General features: G+C 42.7%; 1 protein-coding gene across 1 annotated transcript; it reads right to left on the bottom strand.

The window, feature by feature from the left end:
- Positions 1-8211: 8211 nt before the first annotated feature.
- Positions 8212-11783, bottom strand: USP26 (ubiquitin specific peptidase 26). The gene is made up of 2 exons (XM_004780521.2): positions 11371-11783; positions 8212-11310 (listed from the first exon to the last, which is right to left on the bottom strand). The coding sequence occupies exons 1-2, from the start codon at positions 11781-11783 to the stop codon at positions 8952-8954; spliced, it is 2772 nt and encodes a 923-aa protein (XP_004780578.1). The 3' UTR covers positions 8212-8951.
- Positions 11784-26816: the final 15033 nt, after the last annotated feature.

Here is a 26816-nt window from a genome sequence, read left to right as displayed (position 1 = left end):
CGAATTCCCGGTAGGGAAGAGCTGCTCCTTTCCTTCACCTCCATTACCTGCCATGAAGATGACTGGGAGAGAGAAGAGGATGTCCTGTCTGGGCAGCGAAGTGCAGAGTTACATGTATATTCAACAGTGGCCTTTTAGGTGGGGGTTAGTTTCTAAAAGGTACAGCAAAGGAGAGATTTTTCCAGGACTTAGCTTGCATATTTTTCCTGCAGAATATTTTGTGGTTTGTGGGAGATAAGTTGGTACAGGTTTTTGTAAACAAACCAGAGATGTGTCACATTTTATTAATTTTTAAAGAATGTCACAAAAGCATGAGTGAACTGTAGAATCTCGTAGTGTGGTCTCAGTATGGACTCAGAAGGCACATTTCTTTCCTCACAGTGCATTTGTTTTCCCGAGGATGCCATTTTGCAAGGCGTGTGTATGGGCTGTCACTCGCTCCCCTCCCAAACTTTCAGGATTCTATTCTCTTTAGCCTAAGTAACAGTCTCCCTGGATACACGAGACCATTAATCAGTATATCCTTCCATATTAACTAAGTGTAAGTGAGCAGTCTAAAGGGGCTCCGCCGGCTCTCTAGTGATCACAGAGCTTGGGTGCAGGTCTGTACACCGCTCTTGATGGTCTACTTCATAGAGTTTTAGATACCGCTTTAGTCCCACGATGTGTTGTCATATAAGAATGAGGCATTCCTGGGACGCCTAGGGGGAATCAGTCGGTTAAGTGTCTGCCTTTGGCTTGGATCATGGTCCCGGGGTCCTGGGATTGAGTCCTGCGTCAGGCTCCCTGCTCAGCGGGGCATTTGCTTCTCCCTCTCCCTCTGCCCCTCTCCCTGCTTGAGCGCTCTCACTCTCTCTAACAAATTAAATCTTTAAAAAGGAAAAGAATGAGGCATTCCGTATGTTATGCCATCGCTAGGCCCATTCCCCTCAATGGAGATGACCCCTTTTCCACACGTCTGATTTCCCTGCCACACGCAAGGCTCAGCTCATTTGCCATGTCTGTCTGTCTTGAAGCTTTGTCTCATCAGCCAGGACCACAGCAAACCCATTCTCAGGACTTTTATCCCTTTCCATGTCTACTTGCCCCTTCAGCACCACATGGTTTCATCAGTTATGTTGTCTTATATACAGCATAGACTCAAAGGATTTTTAGTTGACTGCGTTGATTGATGACACTAGGAATGAATGAAAAGAAAGAGACAGGGATTGATTGGATAGACTGGGGACTGAGGAAGAGGGTGGAGCTGGAGTTGATGTTGTTATTTCAAGGTTGGCAGCCCCCCCTCCCCCATCTGCTAGGATAGATGAAGCCCTCTGTTACTCCTTGTTGAAGCTAGTTGAATTCATTTCAACCAGAACCTTTTCTCTCTTTTTTTTTTTTATTTAAGCCAAAGTGCTGTCTGTGTCACAGCTACACTGTGCCCCCTACTCTCTCCCTGATTCTACGTAGGTAAACTATCCACAGCCACTCCCTCTCTCACTCATGTCCTCTGCCCTCCAGCACCTCTCCGTGCCCCATCTTCCTATGACCCTCCTCCTATCACTGTGTTCACTTCTGCCCCAGCCTAAAACTTGGGAGAGAAAAACATCTGACCCTATGAACCCTGGGGTATTGTATCTGTCCAGGGTTTTTTTCCTTTAGCTATAGGAACGTTCCTGAATGATGTCTTCCTAATAGGGAATTTCAAGTACTAGAAGAACGATAGTCTACAGAAGAGTAAACTTTCTTTCTAAAGGGCAAGACAGGGTCGCCTGGGGGGCTCAGGTGGTTAAGTATCTGACTTTGGCTCAGGTCATGATCCTGGGTCCTGGGATGGAGCCCCAAGTCAGGCTCTGTGCTCATCAGGAAGCCTGTTTCTGCCTGCCACCCTGACTGCTTATGTTTTCTCTCCCTCCCCCCTCTCTCTCTCAAATAAATAAAATATTTTAAAAACCTCTCTAAAAAAATAAAGGGCAAGACTGTAAATATTTTAGGCTTTCCAGGACTTCTTACAACTACTAAACCAGGCTGCTGTAGTTAGAGAATATGTAAATGAACCGGCTTGGCTGTGTTCCAGTAATATTTACAGAAACAGAGGAAACCATATTTAGCCCGTAGACCACACAGAGCTGAATTCTGGGCCACAGGCTTATTTTTTTGGCATTCCCAATGTTCCTCAAATCGTAGCACAAAAGCAGTGACCATTTTCCTTTATCCATCCACCTAATGACCTCTCTAGCTCCCTACCTTGTGCATTTCTGGGGCAGGAAATTTTGGGAATATGCAGAAGAGGCAAGGGAGTATGCGTTGCCGTTGAGAACCCTGGTTGTGAGGGTTACAGGTGCTCTTATGGCAGAAAGAACTGCCGAGGCACGTTCCAGAGACCCCAGAATTGATGACTCATAGGTGTAGAATTAGAGACAGGAAATTAGGGGTGTTTCTTAGATGCAAAGACTCTATTCTTGGAAACCTGCTTAATTTTATGCAGGAAGTTGTATGCTGCAAAAGTGGTTTAGAACAGTGATACTTTTTGCAACTAACAAAACCGGACAGATAACTGTCTGAAAGTTTTATTAAGTAGTCCAAGAAACAATTTCCTTAGGCAGTGGGGTTTTTTTTTAAGTAAACTCTATCCCCAACATGAGGCCCCAACTCATAATCCCGAGATCAAGAGTCGTGCGCTCTACTGACTGAGCCAGCCAGATGCCCCTGTTGTTTTTGATTTGTTTTGTTCTTAATACTGCCCAATTACATTTTTTATTCCTAAGACTCTTTTGTTTATCTTATAGTGGTTTAGGATAGGAACACAAAATAGAGTGCCCTTTAACAAAACTGATGCTTTTGCTCATGCTTTTCTTAGGTACATGAAGTTTGTGGATTTACATAACACATGTGATGTTTTAGTTTTATATTGTCAACTTGTGTGGGCTGTAGTTTAATCAAACAGCAATCCAGGTATTGCTGGTAAATTATGTTGGAGACATGACTAACATCTACAATCAGTTTACTTTAAGTAAAGGAGATTGCCCTTGATGATATGGGTGGGCCTCATCCAATCAATTGAAGGTCTTAAGAGCAAATCTGTTTGCCAAAAATGAAATTCTGCTTCAAGACTCCAGCAGTGTCCAGCCTGCCAGCTGGCCCTGTGGATGTCACACTCCTGACTGCAGCACTGGCTCCTGCCTGTGTTTCCAGGGGCCAGCCTGCCATACAGAATTCAGAATTAATAACGGATTCAGTTTAAAAGAGTAGCCTGACTAATGGTAATCTGTGTGAAACTTGCAGATTTTTTTTAAAGTAGCGTACCTGGTTAATTTCTGATGCTGGTGAATCTCAGGACGGGGGCAGATTCCGGGATACGGCGGTGGCGGGGCGGGGGGGGGTGGGCATCAGGCCGGGGCCAGGGCTGGAACTGTACCTTGCAGGCAGGGAAGGCCTCGTCCTGCATGGACACAGTGCTGCTGCAGCCCAGCACCGTGATGCCCAGTGCCCAGCGCCGGATGTGAGCCTCCTTGTGCCACTCAGGCATTGCATTACCACTGAGTCAAAGTGGCAACCAGGGGTCCCCTGGAGGTCACTGTCTCACTGCTGCTTGCCAGCCACAGAAACTTTCAGTGGGGGATATAATCCACTCTGCTAGGTTGCAGAAACATACTTTGCTAAGAATTCTCTTGTGGAAGGGGTGCCTGGGTGGCTCAGTTGATTAAGCATCTGTCTTCAGCGCAGATTGTGATCCCAGGGTCCTGGGTTGGAGCCCAGCATTGGGATCCCTGCTCGATGGGGAGCCTGCTTCTCCCTCTCCTTCTGTCCACCTCCACCCCTGCTAGCATGCTGTCTCTCACTCTCTCAAATAAGTGAGTGAAATCTTAAAACAAAAAATAAAAGAATTCTCTTGTGAAATACTTTTACTGACTGGGGTCAACAAGAGAGCAGGAGTATAACCAGGTTGATAAAGGATGAATGTAGACACTAGAGTGATGTTGTGGCCCAAGGTCCCTGTCATTGACACGTGTGAACCTGTCTGAACTGCAGTCACCCCATAAAACCATCTTGCAGTTCTAATTGTTACTCACAAAGCAGATGGAACATTAAAATAAGAGGTGCTTTCCTGGTATCTTAGCCATCTCTTCCGAGCAACTGAAGGATTATGGTTCTCCATTCAGCCTTCTTTGCACCAAAAAGCAACACAAAATAAAATCAAATCAAAGAATCTTGCATTAAAATCTTTGGAATTAATTGGAATAGTAGAGCTAGATTACCTGACATGCTCAGCCTCTGTATCCATCTGTGTCCAGTCAGGGGGTAGAAACTAGTTATTTAAACAGGAGGAATTTAATAGAAAGAATTATTAACCTATGATAAGAGTAACTACAGGATATAAGAAAACTCTGTATTTTATCCTAAGGCTGAGGGAGAGTGTCCAAGAAAGGACTAATTTGGAAAGGGGCCCCAATATCCAGGGCCAGGGTTCAGATCTTGTTGATGACATAGTTGTGGCCTACTGAATGGCAGAGAAGTTTGGGGCTGGCCTGAGCCCGACACGGTCCCCGGTCCCTGGGCAAGCAGGAAGTAACCACCGAGGGTACAGTAGAACAGTCAGGATGCAGATGAGCCTCAGCCAGTGTGTGGATGCAAAGGCATGTAGAGAGAGCGAGGTCCTCAGTAGGGACCCTCCAGGGCACCAGTAGAGCTACAGCCAATGGCCAGGTACATAGTCATGCAGAGACATTAAGGGGGCTATGGCAGGAAGCCTGCAGTGTGTAGATTCCTGTCAAGAAGGCTGGGCATTAGAAGGGCAATGGAATACAAATCAGGGCCCAGGTGCAGACCAGAGCACTGGAAATCGTGGTGTCCAGGTTGAGGTGGCATCAAGAACATTGTCACCAGACCAGGTCGGAGCTGTGAGGTCATTAGGGACCACATATTCTGGTTCTGTAGCTGGGTTAGCACAACCCTAGACAGACGCGATCACAGCTCACGTTACTAACCCAACAGCCAGAGAGCCCCTTCCCTTTGCAGTGTGCCTCCCACACCATCTACTGAAAAGCTCAACAGTGGCTCCTTGTAAGGAAAGAATGCCTGAAAGAATTCGGTCCATTACTGCAGAACATGTGCTGAAGGCTAAGTTTGGAACTGAGAGGCAATATGTTGGTAACTGGCACAGCCCATCCCCTTGGTTACTAGCTTTCCTATGCACCCATCTACATACATTTGAACTGTTAGAGCAGCAAAATATCTCCTCTTTCCATCTACTAGATAGATATACCTATCCTTGTATATGTTTTCACTGTTCACCCAAATTAAATGATTCAGAGTCCTAAGTCATTGGTATCCATCATGGGCTTTAGTAATTACTCCTCGACTTTAGGCAGGCACCCATTGAATATTCTGTTGCCTCAAGGCTAAATTGTAAAGTTAACCTCCAATAGCTTGTGCATAAAATAAAATAAAATAAAATAAAATAAAATAAAATAAAGGAAGCAGGATAGAGAAAAAGAGAATGGTGAATATAGACTAACAGATGTATACATAAAATACAGAAAATCTGCAAAGCTGCTATAGCCCTTGTTTCTGTAATTGGTCTCAAGCTGTTTGTTTTTCAGTGACCAATTACAGTTTCCCTCATCCTTGGCCAAAACCTTACGTGCTTTGGGTTCTTTATCTGGTGGAGTGACCAGAACCATTTCCAGATGTCTAAGTTTTAGTCCTTAGTCCTGATCAGTCTGCTTTTTTTTGTTGTTGTTGGGACAAAATAGTTTTCCACTGACCATTAGTGGGCAAAGTAAGGGCCCCACAGAGATGTTCATATCCTAACTCCTGGAACCTGTAAATCTATTATTACAAAGCAAATAGGAATTCAGGTTGCTAATCAGCTGATCTGAAAGTAGGGAGACTGTCCTGGATTAACTCACTGGGCCAGTCCCCCCATGATTCTTAAAAGTGGAAGAGGAAAGCAAAAGAGGGAGAACGGGAGAACTAGAGATGGCAGTGTGAGGACTCAACCTGACACAGCTGGCTGAAGAGGTGAAGGAAGGAAGCCATGAGCCAAAGAATGTGGGGAAGCCCCTAGAAGCTGGGAAAGGCATGGTCCCTCCAGAGCATCCACAAGGTCTGTAGCCCTGCCAACATCTTGATTTTAGCCCTAGGATACCCATCTTGGACTCCTGACTTCCAAAAATGTAAGATATTGAGGTTGTGTTTTAAGCCATTAGATTTGTGGTAATTTGTTTCAGACGCAATGGAAAAATTGTCGAAGTTTTTATATCCATGGATTATTTAGAAATATGACCTGGGGGCACCTGGGTGGCTCAGTCAGTTAATTGTCTGACTCTGTCTCAGGTCATGATCCCAGGGTCCTGGGATCAAGCCCCATGTCAGGCTCCCTGCTCAGTGGACAATCTGCTTCTCCCTCTCCCTCTGCTGCTCCCCATGCTAGTGCTCATGCTCTCTCTCTCTCGCTCTCTCTCTCAAATAAATAAATAAAATCTGTTAAAAAAAATAATTAAAAAAGAAACCTGATCTGGGGGTGCTTGGGTGCTTGAGTGGCTCAGTCAGTTGTGCACCCAACTCTTGATTTCTGCTCATATCATGATCTCAGGGTCATGGAATCAAGCCCCACACCCAATGTGGAGCCCGCTTAAGATTTTCTGTCTCCCTCTCCCTCCGCCCCTCCCTCCCCCAAGTAAACAAACAAACAAACAGACTAATCAAATCTTAAAAAAAATAAACCTGATCTGTAAATTAGAGAATAAAAATGCACTGATAAGTAACAGCCGCCAAGTCACTTAGAGTTATTGTAATCTTTTATTTAAATAATCATGTAGCAAGACAAATAGTAGCATACAGCTGCTCATTGTGCACCCCAAATTTCTTCTCAGAGGGCAATGATGGGTTCCACCCAAACCATATGTCCAAGAAGACAGAGCTTCTCTGTCACAGATACCCCAACCATCTTCCTGACCTTCAGACATACCCTGCACTTTGGAGGTACTACATGCTGAAGAGCAGCAAAGGCAGGATGGGTCACACTCTGTGCCCACACCAGACATTCTAAATCTCAGAATTACTGGCATCTTCCTTCTCCTTTCAAAGCAAAATAACTTTTCACTTCCTTTTACCGAAACTCCTGCTTTGATGCCTATGTGACTGAGCTCAGACTGAGCTCTTCTAGAGAAGTCAAAAGCGTGAAACTGCGAACCTGAACTACCACTCCTCTCCTTGTAAGTTGTAACCCCAGCCTCAGCCTTCAGCCACTGCAGCTGCTGAAGAACTACACAAGTCAAACAAGTTTCTCGCCATTGTGCCTGCAGCACTTTCTTCCGCAAGACTCATTAATTCAATGTAGAAGGTGCCCCTTCCCACATCAATAATCCCCAGGTCTCATTCAGACCTCCTTCTTAATACAGTGTTGGGAACAGTAGAATTCCCTGACTTCTGAATCTGGTTTCCCCCTTCCAGGGCATTTTCTAACTTTGCCATGCCACTAAGTTCCAGTTCACCTCTTTAAGGGTCTCTGGCATTAAGAGTATCAACAAGCTGTTGGATTAATTACAGCCAGATCAAGACAATACAATGTAAAAGGGGACGCACACACTGGTATCGATGGAACCAAAAATTCAGTCCCTCCATGGGATGTGAGAAAGACTCTTAGTATAAGTATAAGTAATGTATAAGTAATTTGTCCCAATCAAACGGGCAAGGTGTTACAGCTTCCCTGCCTCAGAGGTGGAAAAGGGCGAGGGAACAGAGATAACACCTATGTACTATCAGAAATCCAAATTCCTAAATCATATGAAGTTCCAACAGAAGATGACCATCTTCTTGGGATCCATGAGGTTCTACCAAGAAGCAGATAGATCATCTCCAGGCACAAATTTTATGACATTGTATTAAATAGGCACAAGTTTTATGATGTTATCACATGGGTGCAAGTTTTATGATACTGTACAAAATCAGTAACAAGTAAGACTTCCAAAGCCTACAGGTCCACTTTAAAGTATACATTGTTTGTTTACTCCTTGAAGGAATAAGGCCAGCATTGCTAAAAGATACAAAGAAATAAAAGAAATCTAGAATTAGTCTTGTAATGTTGAATGCAGAGGTTTATTCAAAGCCTCAGATAAAGTTATGATAAATCAATATTCCTTTGAGGCAAAGCAAGTGCCTCTCTGAGACCAAAACGACACCAAAAACAGTTGCTAGCAAACAGGAATAATGGGTCAGGTTCTTAAGAGCAAATAAGTTCTCCGTCCTTAAGGTTTATAGCTTAAGTTTGTATAGCCCTTTTGGCATTGAGTAAAAGGAGTTTAACAAACAATTGGGAGATTTTTTTTTGGTCAGGCCTCCAGAAACTAAATTTTTTTCATCAAATCACTGAGTATGATCAGAAGAGTGATTTCTGTGTGTGTTGTTTTTTAAGTTTCTGAAGGAAAGGCATACATGAATGTAAGAGACAAAAAACATAATCAAACCCCTTTAGAAATATACATAATTCAAATATACAACAGGAAAATCCACCAAGATGTTCTAACATGCCAGTAGTTCTCTAAATTTCTCAAGCATCAGACAAAACCTCCATCAAATCTCTGCTTCCTACCACCAACCCGCCCTAACCAGAGTTTCTGAATTACTAGGTAGGGATGCGGTGGGACCCAAGAATCTGCATTTCTAAGAGGTTTCTCCATGCTCCTGCTGCTGGTTCAAAGACTGACTTAAAATCCACTGCACTCAAATATGGAAGGCACAATTCTAGCCTAGTAGAAAAGAATGTTTTTCAGGTGGAACGGTGGGATTGAAGTGTCTGTATTAGGGTTAGGAATGGAGGTTTCTCCCTGTTTCTGCTTGAACTTTGGTCATGGATGCCAACTGCCTCTTCATCTTTGGCTAGAGTTCAGAGTTTTTGTTCTGTGGAGAAAGTGGTGGCCAATAAGGCAGTCAAGCAGATGTGAGCAACCAGGAGTCCATTCCACTTATTTCTCCTGGGGGGTCTCCCTTGTCTCTGCTCTATGAGACTGGGAGTTCTTTTCCCTTTTCAACAGCTCTTCAAAGATCTCATTGTGCATGTAAAAGAAGATGTACCCGGTGCAAAGCCTAGCCTCCTGCATCAGAGCTTCTTGGATACTTGATACCTGGAGATCATTGTAAGTGAACCACACTTGCCTCTCAAAGTCATAGGCATCGCTGATATAATGGCCTGAATTTGGGGACTTCCCAAGATGGCTGACAACACCAATGAGCCGATAGGCGTAGAGATCTCTCATCTCGGCACTTCCTTTTGGTGTCTTGGCTTCCGTTTCTGTCTTTGTATGCAAAGCTTGTTTCTTTCCAGGGCTTTTATTAGAACTCGATTCACCTAGAGAATTCACATTGGCCCCCTGGAGACTTAAGTCTGTGTGTCGCCTGAGGTTCTGTGTGTACCACTGGACATGTGGCTTCAAAAGGGCTTGAAGCAGTGCCTGCTGAAGGGCTTGTTCATAGAGCCTCACCCTTTCTTGCTGCTTGGTCTGTTCAGCCAGTTTTTGGGATTCCTTTGAAATTCTGTTTTTTTTACCATCATAAAAGTCCTCAACGGTGTCAGCAACACTCTCAAAATCTACCAGTGTATTAGTTTTCTTGTATTTCTTTCGCTTTCGATTTTCAGATGCTTCTTGAAGATGAATGCCTGCAAGGTGTGTTTCTGGACCACTGCGGGGTTTACCTTCATTGTCACAGATCAGATAAGGGGACACTTGTTCCAGATCTATCATTAAGCCAGCGGCTAATACCTCTTTTTCAATGACTATTCCATCTCCTAAGTTCACCAATTTGGAATCTGTCCCATTCAGTCTGGAACGTTTTCCCAGGTCTTTTTTCTGCTGTTCTCTGCGTGACCCTTCATAGAGAATCCGGGATTTTTGTGGTTTAGACTCTTTGTCTGACCCAGCGTGTGGAACCCGGTGAACCCTGGATGCTGAGGTCAACTTTTGGGAAAGTGCTGATGGTTGGAGTCTTTCAGCACTCAACTTCTGAAAGACTTTTAGGACTTGGATGTCCCTATTATGTACATTCTTGCTCACAGGAAGAGGTGGTTTGGTACTTTCATTGCAGTGAGATGATAACTTTAAATACTTAGAAATAACAACTTCCTGGTCATCCTTCCTCAGCGACCAAAACTCGTTAAAGATATAACGTTTCAGATGAACAATGAGAACCCTGGGGAGCCTACTGAACTTGTGCACTGCGACAGAACTCCTGTGCTGACATTTCTCACATTTATACTCAAGTTCTTCTGCTCCGAAGAAGAGATCAAAAGCAGATTGAATAGACAAAGGGAGCGCTTTCATTCCCTGGGGAAGGTTAATGGAGAGATAATTGCTCACTTCTGTCTTGAGAACAACCTGACCACAAGCTTGACAAATAATAGAGCGCAGCAACTCAAACTCAAAATTAGTGATGACGGGACAAATGAGCACTCTGGTGGCAGCACTGTCAGCAAAGACCTGTTGAGCAGTGTTGTCCTCTTTGGATTCAATTTTCATCTTCCAAATTGTGTTTAATTTCCCCATGTTCTCTTTCATCTGATCCAAACAGTGGCCTAAAAACTCATGGGCATCATTTTGTATGTTGCCGGAGAAGATCTCTGCAACTGTTGAAATGGCTTTTTTAATATTTACAAGTAACCGCTCCTTGATTTTTATGTTATAAATATTTTTCAAAACAAACAGCTGTGCTAAGCACATGCTAAGAGCACCAAGGGGAATTTTATCCCATGGGAAATCCTGACTGAGTAAATCATCAGCAAATGATGGAATCGAAAATAAGGACTGTAAAACTGCATTCATGTAACAGGTGTTTCCCAAGTTGGGGAGGCCTTGCCATAATTTCTCTGGGTAGAAATCAAAAGTCATCTTGAGTTTGTCCCACTCTGGGTCATTTGCATTATATTTTGGTGCCAACAGAAACGCCAAATATAGTTTCTCAGTCAGCATCTGAAGAAGACCTGTGCCATCCAATTGAGGCTTTCCAGGAGAAGTGGTCTTTATTAAGGCCTCAAACTCTACGTTTTTTTTCTTTTTTAACACTCTTAATCTCAATTTTTTCTTCTCATCATGGCTCACATGCCTCAAGGGATTTGTCTGGGATTTCATCTTTCCTACAGAATTAGTCTTTTTGGGGGTATTCCCAGTCATCTCTGAACCAGATGATACCATCCTTTTCCTCTTCCCGTATCTATTCTCTAATAAATCTTTGCAATGAAGTTTTGATGACTTTGATGCAGATGAAGGCCTCTTCTGATGGTCAGGTGTTCGAGTTCCTTCTCCTATCTGAAAAGATCTACTACTTGGCTTCCTCTTCTTATGGTCAGGTGTTCGAGTTCCTTCTCCTATCTGAAAAGATCTACTACGTGGCTTCTTGCCTGCTTTGCGGAATGAGTTTTTGTTGATTTCCTTCGGTGCTGTCTTCCTGGCAAAGATATCTCCATCCTTCCCAGGTCTCACAGATGACTGAGTATTATTTTGATGGACTCTATCCAGGAACATCTTCAACTGTACAGCATCTCTGAAATATAATCTTTCCATAAACAAGAAGCTATTGTTTTGGAAAATTAAACGCAGGTGATTTTGCTTTTCTCCATATGATCTAAAGACCACATTTTTAATATTATTTAGTTGAAAAGTTACAGATTCTCCAGTGGTGAAACACACCACCAATTTGATCCTCTTCTTTCTTTCTACTGTTTCAATGTATGCTTCTTTGGTCCTAGACATCCCCATCTTCCTGTTCCATATTTGGACAAAACCATGTACCCTTAGAGTGGCCATATGTTCTTCAGAAATAAGTTACACGTATCCTGAATTATTGACAATCTCAAAGTTCTGATTTGTTTTGCAAGCTCACTTTTGGAGACAGCACCAAGAAATGATTCTTCAGCTCTCTATAAGAATGGTTCTACTTCTCGTATTGGTTTTATGCTAGTTTCTTCAGGTTCTAGATGTCTAACTATTTAGTGATAAAACCAATAATCTTCAAGAGCTGTACATGATGACACGAGGAAAGAATCTTGATTTCTCAGGCAAGACAGCTACTGGAAAAAAAAATCAAGAAAAATCATTTAAGCTATTAGAAAAATGCTTGGATAGAACTCAGATTTTACTCCTATGCACTAAATCTCCTTTCCACTACAACACTAGATTCCATTATGATTAATTTCCCCACTTCAGCTGAAATCATTAAACACTTGGAAGACTTTCAATATATAGCTGGAGAGCATAATGAACAGTGTCTCAAGCGTAAGCATATACTGTGTTAATTCTCCTGTCATAGAATGACCCTGCAGAGCAATCACAGTAAGTGAATAAGAGAGTGGCGGCAGTAGGCAGCCCTCAAACCAATAACAGGTGAACAGCTCTTAATGTCCAGAAATCTACAGGACTTCATACACAGGCCACTAAATGTAAATCAATCTAACCTCTTTCCAAATCCAGTTATCTTCCTTCCTCTCATGTGGCACAGTGTGAAGTCCATACATTCTATCCCATGTGGGCCCCTTAACCTACCACTAGGTACCAAAGAATTGACTATCTCCAACTCCAACAAGTCAAGATGACCTGGTATGCTCTAAGCAATCCCTATGCTTGTGATAAGGGTGAAGTAACTGAAAATTTAAAGCCATGTGGAACAAGACCATAAAAAGCAATTTTGAAAGTTGGTTAAGGTTATGACCGAGACTAAGCTCAAGATTGTGTTTACTGTGTTTTACTATTGAACAAGCAAATGCAGATAATAGAAACAATTTACAAGAAATAAGATATGATGAGTGGAAACTTTCCCATGGGCCCCAGTGTTGGCTTCACTGTTCCTATGGAGGCATGCCCCAAGTTTCAACGTTGGTGTCATCCATGCAGAATGAAGAATGCCCCGGGTTGAAAAAGTTACCAAATCAGTCGTCTGGTCTTTTAGCCATTATACCAGGGGTAGAACCAAGTCAGCATTAAGGGTATCTTATTAACACACATAAATTTCTTACTAAGTCCCAATTAACATCTTTTTTTACTTTCCATTTCTTACTGCACCATCATATGGCCTAGAGAAAAACTGGTTATGCTCAACATGGATGAATTATGTACTAGACAACACCATCTCCTGGATCTTTAGTCTTGCTTTCCTCAGACCTACAACTATTCTCACATTCACCTGTCTAAAGTAGAATCACCAATAGATTCTCTGGGTCAGCTGGGCTGTGGAGAACTGTCATAAGGCCTTGCAGCATAACTGGGCCACCAACCCAGGCAATGGGAAAATCATATGCAACAACTTCTAGTGGACCTTAACTTTTTCCAGAAAATACTATGTGGACACCTTTAGGAAATATTGAGCCATCCATGGACAAGTACAAGGCATTTTCATCCAGGGTTAATTATGGGATTGGACAGTCAGTGTGAGATCTGTTTGTCTTCCAGACTGCATGTAACTAATACTTTAAAGTAACCATTTTTAAAATCAGTCTAACACTGTCCTTCTGATTGGCTAGAGTTGCTTCCACATTCTCCTCCAATTGATTACCTCTTGCAGCTGACATGCAATGCCTGACGTGCACTTCCCACAAGCTAAATTAGGTCAATTTCTTGAAATAATCTCATCTCTCTACTCCTCAGGTGCCTTATGTACTAAACCACGAGCGATAACATATTTTTCAACAAGTTAGGTCTACCAAATCTACCTGACTCGGGTCATTTTTTTGGCTTGAGAACTTCAGAGCCATCCATTCTGAACTTCAGTCCAAGAATTCCCCAAGCAAGTTCTGAGGGTTTGCAAACACCTCACTCATGAAGGCACTTTAGCATCTTTTAATTCATTTCACAAAGTGATAAATCTGTAACACTAATTCTTTACATATTAACACTTCCAAGTACATACTGCCTGCTTTGGAATAAGCCAGGTACTCCAGGCTTGTATCCTGTAGGGTCTCTAACATCATCCCAGCAGAAGGTATATAAAAGGAAACACACAGCAAATCACTGATGTAGGGAAAGAAGTTCCCATCAGGTTACAAGGAACAGCACTGGGACAGTGCACTAAGGTCACCACAACCTACGTGTGAGAAGTCAAAGTAGAACTGAAAACTTACCACTAAATGCCATCAAATATATGACAGGAAAAAATCAAATTTAAAAAGCCCCACCATGGGTAATTCTGCTTATCATCCTGTATCAACTACAAATTACAAATGGTCAAAAAATACAGCCAAATGTCCTAGTTTTCCAAAAATGTCTCGAACATCCTATGTGAACACTTACTAAGCTTATAAGATTGTGTTCAAGGCAAGGAGAAACTCTTGAGTGCTAAGTAAAGAAACCATTCCCTAAACCCTAAATGTTCTAAGATGACATTAAAATGGACTTTAGTTATAGTGCTGCTAACAACCAAGACATCATCTGTTGGTAATGAACATTTCTCTCTAAAATAGAATGGATCCTCCCAGTGCCCATCAGCATATGCCCATTGGTATTGAGCACGGTACACATACATTTTTTGTTTTTTCAAAAAGACAAAATTTAGTGGTCCTCCTGACAAATATTTACCATTAGGCCAAGATGAGATCTTAGGCTTTGAGGTATCAGAGATCAATGTGCTGTTCCCCCCCAGCCTGACCTGCTTCTTCCATGCCTACCTCTCCACAGAACACACTAGTGACTCCAAAGTAGTTATATTAGTTAAAAAAAAAAAGAAGAAGAAGTTGTATTAGTGATTAGCCCACTGCCACCATGGTCAACTCTAGAGTATTGGGCTCATTGACAAAAGTAAGTCTAAGAATTTCTTGCCCCATCCTATGTAGGCTAGAGAGGCTCCTATAAACCAGCTTTGGTGACAGGGTGCACATAATCTGAGCTAGCTTCCTGTAACTCAAAACCAGAGAGGAAGGATCTGATGTACTTAGTCACTCAAAATTAAACTTTTCTGATTAACTCTATAGGGGACCGATCTGAATTAATGAATAGGTAAGCACTTAGCACTACAAATATCTGTTATCAAGAAGGCATGTGCCAAAATCCATGGGAAGCTGTATTTTCTCCCACATAGTTAAATACTCTTCCTAAATCTCGTCTATGTTATTAACTTGCTCAGCAAATCCTGTTTTTATGGATAATGCTAAAGGAAACTTCTGCTTGGTCTGGTCCCTGCCCAGATTATCAAAGACTCAAAATTGGTGGAGCATAAATTAGGGAGATTTTTGTTTTATCAAGTATTAATCTACCAAGTTCTGTTCAGTGAAGTAGGGATTGCACTCATCCATACACAGAAGTGCATATGCATCCAAGTGAGAGAATTATCATATTTATCATGGTGGAAATGGGGCCATAAAAACATTCAAGCACAACAGCAGATTCAAGTTGTCTGGATTATTTACAGTTCACTGTCCTACTGTAGATGCTACGTAAGAGTTTAAACTATTTCCTCTACACACACACACACACACACACACACACGACAAAGTCTTCATTGTTCTTAAGTCGCCCACTTGAAAGAACCTACAACCCCAGAAGGATTTCCAAGCTGCATTCAAAAATTTTGCGGTCCCAGCTCTGATCTGTATTTATCAAAAACTGTTGTCTGTTCTAATGATAGCTGAAACAATCTAAGACCCTCATGGCTTTTCCACTATCTGTCTTCAAGAGGGCGGTTAAGAGACCTATGTTTCCAAAAATGATGTCTGCTTTTATTGCACTTTCCTCACAGTTCAACGTGCATATTTTTGATCCCAGAACAAAGGTGACGTCTTTGCGCCCACTGAGAAGGGGAAGTGCAGAACAGGCGCCATCTTGCTGGCGGACAGCCAAGGGGTCTAACCACTGCTCACTTTCCTAGTTATTCCATCTTAAGTTGAAATCCTCTTTTTGATTCTGCCCCGTCACTCAAAGGCTTTTAGGGCCTCCTTGATTGCTTGTTCATAGAAAATTTTAAACTCAAATGTATCCGTTTTCTAAGACTCCACTCAAGAGCACCATGTGACTATTCTATGCAGACTAAACTAGGCTCCGGCAGTAGTGGTATTCCAATTCCATTCCAAAGTTGTGGAAGTCAAAGTGTTTTTCTCTCGTTTTACCCACAAACCCAGCCCACTCGGTCTGACTCGTCACCTCCGAGCGCAGCACACTAGGCTAGCTTCTGATCTCAGGGCAGAGGCAAAAATTCAGGGAGCTGCACTATTCTTGTCAGATTGGGAGGCATCACCTCTGGTGTCAAGGAGATGGCTATGTAGTTAAAAACTCCTGGTAGAAATCTCCTTCGCGGTTCCTTTACTAACTCTCTTTACATCGATCTTCATGGTCATTGAATATTTGCTGAGCGTCTGCTCTGTGCTGCGGATTACGATTTCCTGCGTGTTGGCCCTATGCTGTGTATTGTGACCAGGGCTCTCAAGGACACAAAGGATGGGAGTATTCACTGTACCTAAGCAATGTAGACTGTAAATGTCATCCTACACACATCACAAATGAAAGGGTCTTGCTTCCAGTGGGGACAAAGGATCTGGGAAAATATCTTTTCCCTGTCATTTTCTAGCGCTTGACATGAAGTCAGGGTGGGAGCAGTGTTTTGTAAAGGAGAGGATCTTCTAGACTGAGATTTCCCAAGCCCTCCCGCAAAGAAATTGGCCCCTGGGAAAAATGCCTGCAAGTCCAAGAAGCCAGAAGCCCTGTTAATAATTGTGTATTAAGATAACTTTAGAAGGATTTGATAGGCTTTTGGAGTATTTACCCTCTGTGTCCTATACTTCTATTTCCCACCGTTCATGCTTTCATTATTTCAAGAGCAAAAAATCCCTGAAAACCAATGAGAATACATCCTTCAAATCTGAATATGCATTTCTCATTTCCAAAGCATTCATTATAAAAGGAGAAAATGTGGAGGTATTTAGCACCTGGAGGCAGAAGAATAAAACCCCAGATGGCCCTTTTGGCTCATGGCTATGAGAAAGAAACATCTCTAGTGTCCGATCTTTTCCACTGACATCTTATTATACTTTGGATCACCTATAAAAATGCATGTATGTGTTTATTTCACTGAATAGGTTGCAGTCAAGGTGGAGAAGGTAGTTTGGTACAGGAGGTGACTTTTAGTTGTCATTTTAGTTCACAACTTCTTTAAAAAAAAAAAAAGATTTTATTTGTGAGAGAGAGCACAAGCAGGGGGAGCAGCAGAAGGAGAAGCAGACTCCCCAAGCCTAACGTGGGGCTCAATCCTAGGACCCAGGGAACATAACCTGAGCTGAAGGCAGACACTTAACCAACTGAGCCACCCAGGCACCCCTATTTCACAACTTCTCAAGTTTAAAAGCATGTGGAGTGAGGGATGCCTGGGTGGCACAGTCAGTTAAGGGTCTGACTCTTGGTTTCAGCTCGGGTCATGATCCCAGGGTCCTGAGACAGAGCCCTTGTCAGGCTCCACGCTTGGAATGGAGTCTGCTTAAGATGCTCTCTCCCTTCATTCTTCCCTCCCCTCCCCCTTTTCTAAAACAAATAAATACATCTTTAAAAAAAAAAAAAGACAGAGAACTTGTGGAGTGAGTGAACAAAGACACATCTAGCATATGGTGAGAAATCCTGCTCAGTCACCCAGGCAAGCCTCACTGGATAGAAGTGAAGGACCCGTGAGCTAGTGTGCTAGCCTCTGTACACGGTGAGAAAGACAGGGCCAGGCAGTCACTGCAGCGCTTTCTGATAATTTCTGGGTATCTCTAATAATCCCAAACAAGAGCCCTAAAAAGCCAAACAACTTCAAGTCATGTTTATTTTAAACTAAACATAGCCTAGTGACCTTGGATAAGCCAATTCCACTCTCGGGGCCCATTAAACTAACTGGAAAATGATCTTCTAAGATTCATTGGAGACTGTGATGCTAAATAGGATACACCTAAACATCACATTGAATTTCCCAAGGAAGTCCAAGTAAAAGACAGTTTGTCCACCAATTAGATGATGTGCAGTGAATCTAGGCTTGGAAACTATGGTCACCATAGGAAAAATAGTGGAGGGCGAGTAGGTGAATCTGCTGGGTTTGGCAGTTGGGAAGAGGGGACCCTCAAAACTCAACAGACCTTCATCTAGCCACTCTATCCTTAAACAAATACATGTGGCACACAAGCAAGCACTGTGGTAAGCTCTAGGTGGAAGGAAAAAAAAAAACAAACAAAAAAAACAAACCATGGTCCCATAACATGTTCTTTCTAGCGGGAAGACAGAAAATGTACACACAAAAACCCCACAGAACACCAGATGGTAGTAACTGCTAAAGAAAACATAAAGTCAGGGGCTCAGGGTGTGCCGGGGTGCGGGGGCATGCTTGCTGCCTTCTGCAGAGTGGCTGGGGCAGGCCCGACTGCAGACGACGGTGCTACTGCGGACCGGCTCTTGAAGCGAGTGAGGGAGCAAAGCAACAGATGCCGGATGCTCCAGGCAGGAGGAAGAGTCCATGCAAAGGCCCGCACCACGTGGGAGTGTGCCTGGCGGGAGTGTGCCTGGCGGGTTAGCAACACAGAGCAGACCCAAGCGGCTGGGGAACAGGGAAGGGATCTGAAGAGAAAGGAAGTGTGCGCCCTGTGGGGAAGAGCGGGAGCGTGAATGGACCAGAACGCTTGCGCAGCAGCGAGGTTTGTTTGGTCACAAACCCACAGCGGGACCGATTTGTGTTTTTCTCCAGCTGCCCTCGGCTGCCCGGCTGCCGCTGGCCGGACCTGTAACAGGCAGAACCTTGCATTTCACTTTGCTCGGGATGCTGCCATTCGTGAGGAACCACATAAAAGGAATAAGGGAGCCGAAGGTGTGGGGTGGGGCGGTAGTAATTACAAATATGGACCAGAGAGGTCCAAATAGGGACAGAGAACGGAAAAATGGAAAGGCCTAATCCCATGAGCTACTGGGTGTGGGGGGCCAGGTGGCAGAAACATCAGGGGACCAGGAGTTCAGCTCTCCTTTCGGACGCTGTAATTCTGCCCCCTGCTTCTAAACAGCTGTCAACTGCTTGTAGACTTCCTCCTGCTATTCTCCTCCCGCCTCCCCTTCTGTTCTATTCATTCCCATCCTGGCCCCGAAGCTGGAAATAACTAATGGGCATGGGGTGGGGGTGGGGGGCTTCATGTTAGGGGTATGCAGATAAGGGTTAAAAACAGCCACAATCAGAGCGGGGAGGGGGAGAAAGAGCAAGGAAACTGTGCCCTCTCTTTTTCACCCTCCCAAGTCCAGGTGAAAGGTCAGCACATCAAGAGGCACGTTGCCTCTGGAGCTTTAGCAATTAAATCCTGTCATTATGTTTGGTCCCAGCTTCAGTGCGCATGGCTTTTCAGAGTGATTGGATCAGGGCAGACTCTGCTGCTTTCTCTGGTTTAAAGGTGCATTTCTGCACTCAGCAAACGTCCGAGTCATTGTATAGCAGAGAAATGCCATTATTTTGCCTCTTGACATACACTGCACATAAATCTCTCCGTAGGAGGCCCTGACCAAAATGGGAAGAATTCTCCAGACTAGCAAATTGTTCCCATGAACTATTCAGGCTTTGAACCTTTTCTGAGAGACAGATTTGGCAGGGCATTTTTTTGGTTTTTCATTCTTTCAGAATGATTATGTTAACACTATTAATAAGACATAGTTGATTAGGAAAACAGAACACAGACTATTTTCCAGAAGTTAAATATGATTTCATTAAAAAAGAGTGGTCTTTCATGAGAAAGCGCATGCTTGTTACATTGAAATTATGATAAACGAGGGTTTCTGGAAATTCATTCCTTTTCCCCTACTGCAGCTCTCCTAGTATTTGACAGCCTTTTCTGCGAACTATTGGGTTCACTTGTTTATTCACTTCTAACCAAAATATTTGTTGATACTTAGTCAACTGTGGACAAGATCCAAAGACGAAGCAATAAAATATTCCTGACCGCAGATCAGGTGGAAGACAAATATTCAAAACAGGGCAGCCCAAGGGAAAATGTATTAAGTAAGATAAGGAGAATCCAGTTAGTGGTACCTAAGAGTCCCGTGTTTTCTGCCACCACAGGTGCTCGTAGCATTTCCTTTCTGCCTGGATTCCTTCCTAATTGCCTTCCTTTTGGCTTGGTTCTCTCTGCCTTTGAAGACCCTGCCGGAATCTTGCTTTGTTCAGAAGGTTGCCAGGCCTGATTTTTCCTACCTGAGAATTCACAAAGCATTTACCTTTTGCAAGACTTGTCACTTAGCCTACGCTACCTTGTACGGCTGCTCCCATGACCCGGCCACCAAGCGAATATGGAGTGAGGAGCAGAGTTTGTCTTCGGTCTGTGTGCAGTGAAACTTTCCTCTGCGAAAGGAAATCATAAAAGCTGGACAAGCAGGAGTCCTTTAAGGTTTAAGCCCCAAAGAGTCTCACTTTCTGTTCAAGAAAAGCGTCCAGAGTCTTTAAATAAGGGCTGGCTGGGCAGGAAGGGGAGAAATGAAATGGATTGATACTCTTATTGGAACAGCAAGCTGACCAGGACATGAAGACCAGGTCAAGGGACACAGGAGACTGTACTGACAAAGACTAATATCTATCAGTCCCAGTTAAAATGCGTACACACAGGGGCACCTGGCCGACTCAGTTGGTGGAGCATGCAACTGTTGAGCTCAGGGGTTGTGAGTTCGAGCTCCATGCTGGTCATGGAAGTCACTTAAAAAAGAAAGAAAGAAAAAGGAACAACAACAAAAATAAAATGCATATACACATTAAGGAGGGTGGTTGTGATGGGCACCGGGTGTTGTATGGAAGTGTTGAATCACTATATTGTACACCTGAAACCAGTATTGTGTTCTATATTAACTAACTGGAATTTAAAACAAAAACTAAAAAAAAAAAAAAAAAAAAGTGCATACACACAAAAAACACACACAAAAATAGAATGCGTACACACCTCAGTGAAGCAATTCTATTAAGGTTTGGTCCTATAGGTATAACAACAAAACGGTGGTAATCTTTTTAACAATCAGGATCTTTTAACTTACCTAATTTTAAAAAAACAATCTATAAAATGAGACTTTTTTCTTCTTGCAATATTGGCAAAGGTGCAAAATTGGTAACAAGAATCACATTACCCAAGAACTGCCATGTGTGTGAAGAATTTTGATCACTCTCAAAGATGATTGGAAGTAAGGAAATTCATTCATAGGGAGCCCTGTGGCATCTCCCTAGTTCCTGCGCCTAAGTCAGGTGCAGGGAGGGGACTAAGACTGGGGAGTTGACAAGAGAGACATGTCATGTCGTTTCATGTCGCGTACCCTGGCGGCATGCTTAGCAAGTAGCCAAAATGTTAAAGACCAAGCTCGTGTACCAGGGAGAGCATGAGACACTTGGGAAAATTTGGCAGGTTCGCCCAGGGTCAGGGGATGGCAAAGAAAGTGGTGCCTGAGTCCAACTGAAAGGTCATGACACAGGAAGAAGGGGCCCCCACGACAGGGCAGGAGGAGGCAATAGCAGAATCAAATCCCACCCCTGAGATGTGGAGACAAAATGGCACAAGGTCTGATGTAGTAAGTGGAAGATAACTGCACCACAACACCGGGAAGAAAATCATCCCAAAGGAAGTGTTGGCCAGAAAAAGGTGACCCTCCAAGAAAGAGGCTCCTGGATGCCCTGAAGGAGGAGTAGGAAGTAAAGCGAATCACAAAAGATTAGCCCCATCCTTCCAGTCCCCCAGAAAGCCGGAAGGAGACACTTCAAAGATCCTTAGGGAGCGGATTCGGCCGCCGTGGCTCCATCCCGGATGTTTTTGGCCTCACGCGACACAAGGGGGAGCTACAGCATTTTCCTTTCCAAGGTAAGAAGGGCCGCGATTCAAAGCGTCTTTCCTTACTTGAGGCTACACGTGACACAGCCTAGTGAGAGCTCTGCGGGAACGTGACACAGCCGCTTTTGCGGGGGAAAATGAACTTGAAAATGTACTAAGTGCCACAAGCACTGGAATGAAAATCTCTCATAATGGCTTCCAAACACCAATCTGTTCTCTCTGAGAGATCAGTTCCCTCAACAGGAGAAATGCAAAATTGCTTGAATTTGTTCATTATTATTTTCTTAACTTGTTCTGAAATATCCTTAAGAGTGGATTCCCAAAATCGAAATCATACCTCTAACCCTTAAGAAAGTGATTCTCATCCATCTCCTTACTTAAGTGCTTCCTCACCCTGCATACCAGATCTTTTCCCTCAAAAAAAAAAAAAAAAAAAAAGGTGTGTGTGTGTGTGAGAGAGAGAGAGAGAGAGAGAGAGAGAGAGAGTGAGGTAGGGGAGGGGGAGAGGTAGAGAGAGAGAGAGACTGATAGAGAGCAGTCCAAAATTTAAAAAAGTTAGTGTTTCCAGTTATCTAGAGCTCTACAGCTCTGGCTTCTGGGGTCTCTACCCTACTAACAAAAACAGGGCTCTGCTTTAGGCTCACTCATCTTGGAAGGAAAAGGAGCACACAAAGCACAAATAAGAAAATGAGCAGCTGCTCTGAACTCAGATCCTCAGACAAGTCAACAAACCAGCTCAGCCCTCCCTCATCTCCCTACTGATCTTTTAGTCATGTTTATGTGGTGCTGATGGAGGCCATCCTGAGGGTAGAGAAAGCAGAGAACTCAGAAGCTCTTCTCCAAGTTCTGAGGTACATTTGTAAAACAACAACAACAAAAACAACACACACACACACAGAGGCAAGGACACTGTGCTTCTGAGAGAGAGCCCTGGCCCTTCAAAAATAGGGCACCAAACCTCACGTGATGACTGCTTCCATTTTCCCTCCAGAAGACTATGGCAGAAGGGGAAAGTGAAGTCTTCACCTGCCCTGAATGAACTCTTTTTCTAAGTTTATATTCAAATTCCAGTTAGTTAACACCCACTGTTATATTAGTTTTAGATGGATGATACGGGATTCAGTGCTTCCATACATCACCCAGTGTTCCTCACAAGTGCCCTCCTTAATCCCCGTCACCTGTTTCCTCATCCTCCCCCCCACCCCCCCTACTGGTAACCAACAGTTTGTTTTCCATAGTTGAGTCTGTTCCTTGATTTTTCTCTCTTTTCTTACCTTTGCTTGTTTGTTTTGTTTCTATAATTCTGCACATGAGTGAAATCATATGGTATTTGTCTTTCTCTGACTGACTTATTTCACTTGGTATTAAACACTCTAGCTCCATCCATGTCGTTGCAAATGGCAAGTGTTCATTCTTTTTATCACTGAGTAATATTCCATTGCATATATACACCACTTCTTTATCCATTCATCAGTCAGTGGACTCTTGGGCTGCTTCCATATCTTGGCTATTATAAGTAAAGCTTGTTATAAACACAGAGGTGCATGTAGCCCTTTAAATTAGTATTTTGAAAAAAATAAATTAGTATTTTGTATTCTTTGGGTAAATATCCAGTAGGGTGATTGCTGGTCATAAGATAGCTCTATTTTTAACTATTGGAGGAACCTCCATGCTGTTTTCCAGAGTGGCTGCACCAGTTTGCATTCCCACCAATGGTGTGAGAGAGTTCCTTTTTCTCCACATCCTCGCCAACACCTTTTGTACATGCCCTGAACGGACTCTTAAAGAAGAAAGGTAGTCATGAGTAGCCAAACAGCAATAGTCTTTAGCATGAAAGACCAGGTTATCCCTCAGCCTCTCTAAAGGTATAACCAATGATAAGGGCCTGACTCAAATGTTACTTCCCTTTGTGAATTTGTCCATCATTCACCCAACTTAGTCATAGCCCTCCTCCCTCAATTCTTGTTTCTTATGTCTGTGAACTTTAAAATACATAAGCACCTGGAGAGTTGCGGGACACGTGTATTTCCAACAATATGTAGGCACTGAGAACCAAAGTCATGTACCTCACACAGCCTACTGACTAAACATGAGTTTGCCACTCCACTATTTTCCTCATTGTAACTGTACTATTTGAGAAGACTCTTACACAGGAAGACACAAGTTGTAAATAGCTTCAGTGTTCATTCCAGCAACTATTCAATAGAAAGCATCAGCTGACAGTTTCTACCCTGAGACTTTTTGAACCTTCTGCATCCAGATCCCTGTTTTGCCATGCCCACCTACACCCAACCCTAACCAAGTCCCCCACTCCTGTTAGGACAGACTTCAAAGTCTCAATCCCCCAGTCTTTCCCTTCCTCCCCTAAAACACGATTAGATTCTGTCAATATGGAGTTCTCCCTTACAGTGGTGAGCAATAACCTCGACTGTTTTGTTTTTGTTTTTGTTTTTTGACAACAGGCTGTTCCAGTGATATTTTGAGGAGCCAGTGTTTAACATGTCTACTTGACAAATGTGAAATCAAGTCATTTATTTGTGGGGTGAAATGATAGGTTGGATTAGGCAGGCATAGTACAACTCTAAAAAAAGTTCTTACACTGTGATTGACTTTGAAGTCACCAAAAGGGATTTGCATTTGATTGGTCTTGATGTCCCTATTTTCATAGGAACATGAAAGGTTTTACTTCTCCGTGGTTTTGACTAGACACATGAGAGCACATGTGACCGAGCCCACATAGCCTAGGGCATTAGCTAACACCTCAGTGAACAGTTGCTTTCTTTTCTTTAGAGTCTACTTATTTCCTCTCGATAATGCAAAATATCTTTGGAATTTGCGGAACCACCTATGCTTACTTCTCTGATGAGCTGCTGGACAACTTTGCATCTTCTAGATGTTCACCAGACAGACACGTTCACCATACAGGTACAGAGACTGCAAAAAGGAAAGAAAAACAGATTCATGGCAGCAGATCAATCAATAACACATTGATTTACTCAATGTTGCCTTCCAACAAAGTTTGGAATTCATGAGAATTTCTTCAGGAATTTGTAATTTCCTCATTGAAAGAACCCATGAGTTGTATTGAGCATTTTCTACTACAGCTGTTTTTAGCAATTTCCAGTGCATTTCTGTGCCATCTGGGATGGCATTTTTTTTTATTTAATTTTGTTTTTTCAGTGTTCCAAGATGCAGTGTTTATACACCACACCCAGTGCTCCATGCAATACGTGCTCTCCTTAATACCCACCACCAGGCTCACCCATCTCCCCATCCCCCATCCTCTCCAAGACCCTCAGTTTGTTTCTCAGAGTCCACAGTCTCTCATGATCCACCTGCCCCTCTGATTTACCCCAATTCACTTTTCCTTTTCTTCTTCTAATGTTCTCCTTGTTATTCTTTATGCTCCACAAGTAAGTGAAACCATATGATAATTGACTTTCTCTGCTTGACTACTTCACTCAGCATAATCTCCTCCAGTTTCCTCCATGCTGATACAAAAGTTGGGTATTCATCCTTTCTTTTTATTTATTTATTCATTCATTCATTCATTTATTTATTTATTTAAATTAATTTATTTTCAGCATAACAGTATTGGGGTGGCATTTTTAATGATTTCCAAACACTGCGGGGCAAGGATATTTCCCATACAGAATCAGAAAATTTGTCTCACAAAAAAACTTGTCCAAGCTCCTCATTTCCAAAGGCAGAAACTAAGCCCACAGATAAATAACTTGCTCAAGAACACAAATCCCCTAACGTTTTTTAAGTACCAGAATATATGCTATCAAAACATACAACCTCATTACTAAGACCTAAACACAGATTCTCCATTGATCACCTGGGTGGTATTTTTCCAAGACACAAGGAGGATTTCCATTTATGCCTCCTGGATATGTGAAAACAAACAAAGCACAAACCTAGAAGGAACCAATACCTTCCCAACCTATAGATGCTTAAGCTGGTTAATAACTTCCTGGCCAAGGGCTTGAAAAACATGCACAGAGACTTCAGGGACCAGGGGAATGAGCTATGGGGAAAGGTGGATTTCTTTGGTATGAAAAAAACGAGTCTAATACTCAAGAATACTGGATATGGCCTCACTAATGTGCTAGAGTGGGTTGCTGCCAAGTATTTGGCTTCCAGTAGTGTGGTTTTCTGAGTTAGAATTGAAGGCCAGCTACGAGAGGGAGATGTATATTCTTCTGAGATGCCAACTTTCAACTCTGGCTGTAGCCACAAGGCGATTAATGATGGATGGCTAATTGAGGCAGTACAGGCAAACCAAATTAATTTACATTAAGAAATTAAGGTTGACAACAAAAAAGCAGATAATGTGCTCATGTAGGTTTATTATAAGTTTCATATTTTCCGCATCTACTATTTCTGGAATAACCCAGTTAATTAAGTAAGTGATGGACCCCCCCCTTCAAAATCAAATGCATGGCTACTTTTAATTACTTCTGATATTCTTTGTTTTTCTAACTAACACCTTTTCTTTTGTCCCCCTCTATCACCCAAGACTATTTACACATGCTTGAAACCAGGTGTTACCATTTCTATCTAGCTGTTACCTAGAATCTAGGTGATACCAACCTATCTCCTCTTTATTAGTCTTACAACAGTCTTATCTTACTTCTCTCCTCTACTCTAGCCCTTCAGGCGGAGGATCTAGGAAGATTTTTAAAGTATTTTGTGCCTCTAGCTATTCCTCATTCACTCAATTTAAGCAGGTGACTTTAGTATCTGGTTTCTTAAAGGGGCACTGTCTTTTAGCTATCACAGTAAAAAACAGAATGAAATCTTTCACAATTCTTATCTACTCTCAACTGACTTCTTTATGGTCGTTTAGGTCCTTGCTATATGGTAATGTTAAGTGGCTCAATGTATTAGGAAGGGAAAACACTGCAGGATACCCAGATCATGATTTTTAGGTACTCATTTATACTAGACCATAAAAGAACAACAAAATAGAGGTATAATTTTTTGAAAATAAGAAGCAATATTAAGAAGAAAGAAATATACAAAAAAAAAAAACCATGCTATCTACTTAAAAGAATAATAA

Source organism: Mustela putorius, unplaced genomic scaffold, assembly GCF_011764305.1.
Source record: "Mustela putorius furo isolate JIRA1106 unplaced genomic scaffold, ASM1176430v1.1 tig00003899_pilon_pilon_pilon, whole genome shotgun sequence".
Classification (NCBI taxonomy): Eukaryota; Metazoa; Chordata; class Mammalia; order Carnivora; family Mustelidae; genus Mustela; species Mustela putorius.
The sequence above is the reverse complement of the archived record's forward strand: the minus strand, read 5'-3'. Positions and strand labels throughout refer to the sequence as shown.